The sequence below is a fragment of the Sinocyclocheilus anshuiensis genome, unplaced genomic scaffold, assembly GCF_001515605.1.
Source record: "Sinocyclocheilus anshuiensis isolate Anshui unplaced genomic scaffold, SAMN03320099.WGS_v1.1 scaffold1394, whole genome shotgun sequence".
Taxonomy (NCBI): domain Eukaryota; kingdom Metazoa; phylum Chordata; class Actinopteri; order Cypriniformes; family Cyprinidae; genus Sinocyclocheilus; species Sinocyclocheilus anshuiensis.
Genome location: NW_015558696.1, coordinates 347,279 through 352,944, shown reverse-complemented (window position 1 = coordinate 352,944; position 5,666 = coordinate 347,279). Strand labels below are relative to the sequence as shown.

At 37.4% G+C, this 5,666-nt stretch overlaps 1 protein-coding gene across 1 annotated transcript in view; it reads right to left on the bottom strand.

The window, feature by feature from the left end:
* Positions 1-3,912: 3,912 nt before the first annotated feature.
* LOC107681415 (protein FAM83F-like) overlaps positions 3,913-5,666 on the bottom strand; it is a 5,752-nt gene continuing 3,998 nt past the window's right edge. The window contains exons 3-4 of the mRNA XM_016477711.1: positions 4,935-5,056; positions 3,913-4,861 (exon numbers count right to left, since the gene is read on the bottom strand). Of these exons, the coding sequence (XP_016333197.1) occupies positions 4,225-4,861; positions 4,935-5,056 (759 nt within the window). The 3' untranslated portion in view covers positions 3,913-4,224. The remainder of the gene's footprint in view (positions 4,862-4,934; positions 5,057-5,666) is intronic.

The following is a 5,666-nucleotide window of genomic DNA, read 5'->3' as shown; positions in this document are numbered from 1 at the left end:
AAAATACAGCTGCGCATCACAGAAATACATTACAGTTTAACAGATATTCACATAGAAAACAGCTGTATTAAATGATAATAATATTTCACTATTTTTACTGTATTTTGCATCAAATAAATGCAGCCGTGGTGAGCAGAAGAGACTTCTTTCAAAAACATAAAAAATATGATACCGACACCAGCAGTAGTGTGTGTGATCTTATTTTAACCTTCTAAAACGTGATCTCATACAGATTTAGGGGAAGTGCATGTAGAAGATAAATCTGTCAGTAAAGATGATTGCAGAATCAAACGTGAATATAATCTTCTAGCGTCTGTAGGAAGGAAGAAAGCTCTGCGCTCTGGTCTTTATTCACGCAACAGCAACATTTAAAAAGGGAAACGTGAAATGACCTCATCATTGCTTTCACTTCCTCCATCAGAACATGAGCATGTGACATCTGCCGGTGGCTTCATGAAGGTCCAGGGCAGTTTAATCCTTCATTTGTAGTGTTTATGATGCTAAAAACCTCAGATTTAACCAGTTACACAAGCAGTTTCTTCAGCGTGAGTCCATGAGGAGCATCTGAGGAAACGTGTTCATCTGAGCCGTGGAGGGTGAATGGATGCTCTCTGATGGACAGATGCATTTTCTTGTTCATATTTCCATCGGTGAATGTAGTAGTGTTGTAGTACTCGAGGTTATTTTATATATAAAACATTAATCTCATAACATTAAACATTAAGTTGCAATTGTACCAACTCTGATGCAACTTCTGTTCCACCTCTGCAGTGCAAAGATGAATGTATTGTTTCATTAGTCAAGTCAAGTCAAGTCACCTTTATTTATATAGCGCTTTTAACAATACAGATTGTGTCAAAGCAACTGAACAGCATTAATTAGGAAAATAGTGTCAATAATGCAAAATGCACACAGAGAATTTAAGCTTAAATTGTTATAATGTTCTTCTATTATTTTGATCTTTCATTGTTATATTTCTTCACATATATTCCAAGCTTTGGCAATATTGTATTTTTTAGTCATGCCAATAAAGCAATTTTTTAAAAACATTTTTTAATTTGAGAGAGCGAGAGAGAGAGAGAGAGAGAGAGAGAGAGAGAGAGATCCTGCTAAACAAGGTCAAACACCGAATAAAAGCAGAAGTGCATTTCTGGCTGTGTCTCAAATGACGCACTTCTTACTTACTGCATGCTTTCTCGTGAGTCCGCTACAGGAGCTCAGTGAAGAGAGAGTGTGTGTGTGTGTGTGTGTGTGTGTGTGTTTGTGTGTGTGTGTGATGCTCAGATCCACCAGCAGAGGGCGAACGCCACTCATGTGTCTCTGATCACACAAAATATTTTTTTGTCAGGCTACTTTCAGTAAAATATAATCACATCTGTGTCTGTGACAGCTCTAGAGACAAAAAGACAGTTTTTTTAAATGTTCTCTGAACGTTCAAAACGTCCAGTTTTTTTTAATGTAAAGTTTATTTCTTGGTTATGTGAACATTAAGGGAACCCCTTACAAAAATGTATTGAATTTAACCATGGTTTTATTATAATTATTAAAGTCTAGTAACCATGTTTGTGGTGGATTGATTACCATTTGTATAATCAAAGTTTTACTTAAAATACCATGGTTAAACTGTGGTTAATGTGTGGTTACCGTGGTTTAACTACAATAACCATGTTTTTTTTGTAGTATTACCATGGTTAATTTTCATAAGGGACATCCCATTTGATAATTTTGCTAACATTATGGGAATGTTTCTCTAAATGTTCTGAAACAAGTAACTTAGATTCACATCCAACTAAAACGTTTCAGATAAAATGTTCTATAAACAACGTATAATTAACGGCTAACATTTTGAGAACATTATTAAAGCAGCACTATGTAACTGTTGTCGCTCTAGCGGTTAATAAACAGAACTGCACACATCCCGCGGAAGAACATTCCAACCGGATCTACTTCTCTAAGTGTATGTCTCTGGCGATTCACGCAGGTATGTGTTACTCCGCAGCGGTGACCAGCCTACAATAGTCCGAATATAAGTACTTATTATAAGTGTACCGTAGTGATTCGGAATAAGACAAAAACGCGGTTTGGAAGATGAACTCATGATGTACTCGCTCATTAGATACAGTTTGCAAATTTTGAACACAGAAAAAGTTACATAGTGCTGCTTCAAAGAACAGATAACTTTGAACAAAAGTGCTATTAACTGGAAGAACATTTGTTCATAACTTTAAAAGTATCTTGCCAGAACGTTCTCTGTTAGCTGGGTCGATGTGAAAAGCCTTTCACGAATAAACACTATATCCCTAAAAAAGGGCAAGACCATAAAGAGACATCTAAAAAATTAACGTATTGCTATTTTCCATCTTATTAGGACACAAATAATACAAATGAATAATTTTTTTTTATTTTTGCAAACTTGACTGTTATGGCAACTTTAATACTTTGTTTCCATTTTGCATTGCCTCATTGCTGGCTCTGAATGCACTTTAAGTTATTTATATCAAATCATGATAATAATTTGTTTGTATTATTATTGTATTATTTACTTGTGCATTTCATGTATATTCCTGTTTAAACAGTAATGTCGGCGTCTTCCTGTGGTGACACACATTTAAGTATTTACAGGAAGTGGAATCGGGGGCAGCGAATCCGTTTTCAACAGCTGTGGGCATAAAGTGCGTGCATGTTGTGTGTTAAAATCACTATTTTAAAATCCCCTTTCTCAAATTAGGCTGTTCTGAGATTCCTGTCAGAGTGACGTAGTTCCAAGAGTGTTTTCTCCTTAGTTCTGCACAGGCCCCTCCCACGATAGTTGATTGACAAGTCCGTCTTACCTTAGCTCCGCCCTGAGTGAGCTGTCTTCAGTCCGCCATTGTGTCGACTCCGGTGCAGGGGAAGACAAGAATGTCTCCGATTAAGGGATTGAGGTGTTGAGAGCCGCTGAAGACGCAGAGGATTAACGTTACTTTCGTTTTGAAGGGAATGCGCCGATCGCCAATCTGCCTAAATGCGTTTAAGTTCGCGCGAATCATTCATGATCCAGCTTCATCTACAGAAGACCTGAGTATCAGGTTTTTTATGAATCTTTGCAAATCGCCTTTCCTAATATGTGCTAGTAAACACGTTTTGCGGCTAAAGTAAACAGTACTTCTTATCACCCCACAGAAGAGAGGGGCGGGGTCAGCAGAGCTCATTAGCATTTAAAGCAACATGGACTAGAATTGCTTGCTAAAAACAGAGCTTATTTTGACAGGGTAAAAAGGTGTTTTTTACACTACGATTGAGAAATTTTAACCAAAGTATGTTATAGACTTTTCATTAAGACCCTAAAGAATCATATCAACTTGTATCAAATGGGCATCCGATGACCCCTTTAAAGTTCGAGGCTTCTACAATGACTTTTTATTAATTTTTTATTTTACTGTTTGTTCACTAAAAAAAGAATGCGTGTGCTACATTTCAGCTACATTTTTAAACATTTTATTCTCTCATATTAACTTACAGTAAACGTTTGTTGTAACATTCTGTTAAACAATAGCTATGTCTATTTATTTTAGACATTAGAACTATATTAGCCTACTGTATCATATTTGATATGCATTTCTAGGGCCTATAAATGATCAACATGATCAAAACTCTTCTGATAAACCGTAGTCTACTTCATCTGAACAAATCCATGCATTGTTCACCTAAAACTAAATCCAGTATCGCCAACTAAATGATTAATGATTAAATGATCATATAAGAGTTTGAAGTATTGAACTGAAATCAGTCTAAAGTCTACAGACCACAGAGTCTACATGTAAAAAATATCTTTTATTAAAAAAAAAAAAATCTTGATTTATGCCGTATCCCCTGAGATACAAACATTTACAGGCAGATTATGAAAAATGTAAAAAATAAATTAATAAAATGTCACCCACGATACAAAACCCCTTTTTTTAAAAAGTCTCTTTATGCACCATTTTTCCCTTTTGCACACGTTCCCAGAATGATGGATTTCAGAAACACAGTTTCACCCCTGAACTTCCCCTTTAATGTAATTTAGACATCGCTTGGTTTCTTTCTCAAGCGTCGTGCATCATTAGAAGGCTTCACTATCGCTGAGTTTTCACATCGATCGCATCACATGCACACTCAGGAATCAGGTGTTCTGTAAACACGTCTCAATGAGGGTTAACAGGCTTTAGTGGCTCATTTAAAGGGCTGTGATTAAAAAACTGTGATTTAGCTTTTTTTAAAAAGGCACCTGAATCCTCTCTTCTTCTTTCTGAGGCTGTCCTGCGTCTCGTCTCTGGTGAGCGTGTGTTTAGAAGCGTCGTCTGAAGGGTTCGCTGTCTTTTCTTCAATAACCGCGTCGCTCGCCTGGTCCTTCTTCCCTTTCTTCCACCGCTTTGTGTTAAAAGTCAGTGTTTTGAGTTTCTTGGACTCTTTCTTCTCGGGCTGAGAGGGAACAGGTGTGAGGTTCTCCAGCTCTTCCGTGGGATTCTCCGGCTCCGGCTCCGGATCGGGCGGCTCCATCTTACTGAAGAAGTCCTGCAGCGGCTCCGTGGGTCCCGGGATCTGTCCGAGCGCTAGCAGGTATTTGGGATTGTGGTATTTGTGTGCCGGCACTTTCAGATCTCCGCGCGTCGCGTCTCCGAGATTGACCTGGAAGCGAGAAGTGGCCGCTGCGGGGCGTTTGGGCACCGCGGCCCGAGACAGCGTTCCCGTTTGGGGCTTACTGATGTGAAACTCCTTAAAGAGGTCCAGTTTGTCTGAGATGGCGTACAGTTCTCGGAAATCGTTATCGTAGAAATCCACCACCTGCCCCGACATCACCGTGATCATGTTTCTGTCCATTCGAGAAGAGCTCCAGGAGAAACTGCAGAGACACAACAATCCATATGGACATGAAGACGCTTCTGTCAGACTGTAAGCAGGTAACTCTCGCTCACCTGTACGTTCCAAACATGACTTTATCTCCGTCGATGAGCATGTACTTGCTGTGGACGTTTCCCGGGATTCTCCCCACGGACAGATTCAACCCGACTCCCTTTACGGTCCGAGTCCGGACGTTCTGACGGAAACACAAACCATCAAACATGAGCTGAAATTTAACATCAACGTCTCAGTGGCCGGGTTTTGACCGGACCCATATGGCAAAAATGCATTTATTGTGGCCAAAATATATTTTAAAAATATGCACAGTGATGCTCAATGAAATATGTTTTTGAAATAGAAAATATATTTAGTTTCAACCTTCAAATACTCAAATATATTTCAAAATGTATTTCAGGGGCAATAAAATACATTTCCTATCTTACAGTAGCCTACATTTAAATGCAAACAGCAAAAGTGTATGGAATAGCCTACTACAGATCAAACTGGGCTTTATAATGATTTAATAATGATATATACATATACATACATGTGTGAATGTATTTTTTTGGCTTGAAATATATAGAGCAAAATATATTTTTTAATGTTTTTAAAAATATATTTTCAAAAAAATTACAAAAAATAAAATCTAATTATATATTTAAAATAAAATATAGACATATCTTTAAAAAAAATTATATATAATAAAATTATATATAATTTCACTGCGAAAACACCCTTTTGTAACCTTTATTTTAAGAGTGAAACTTAGTCCTCATACAGCAAAAAAAAATAAATTATATATATAT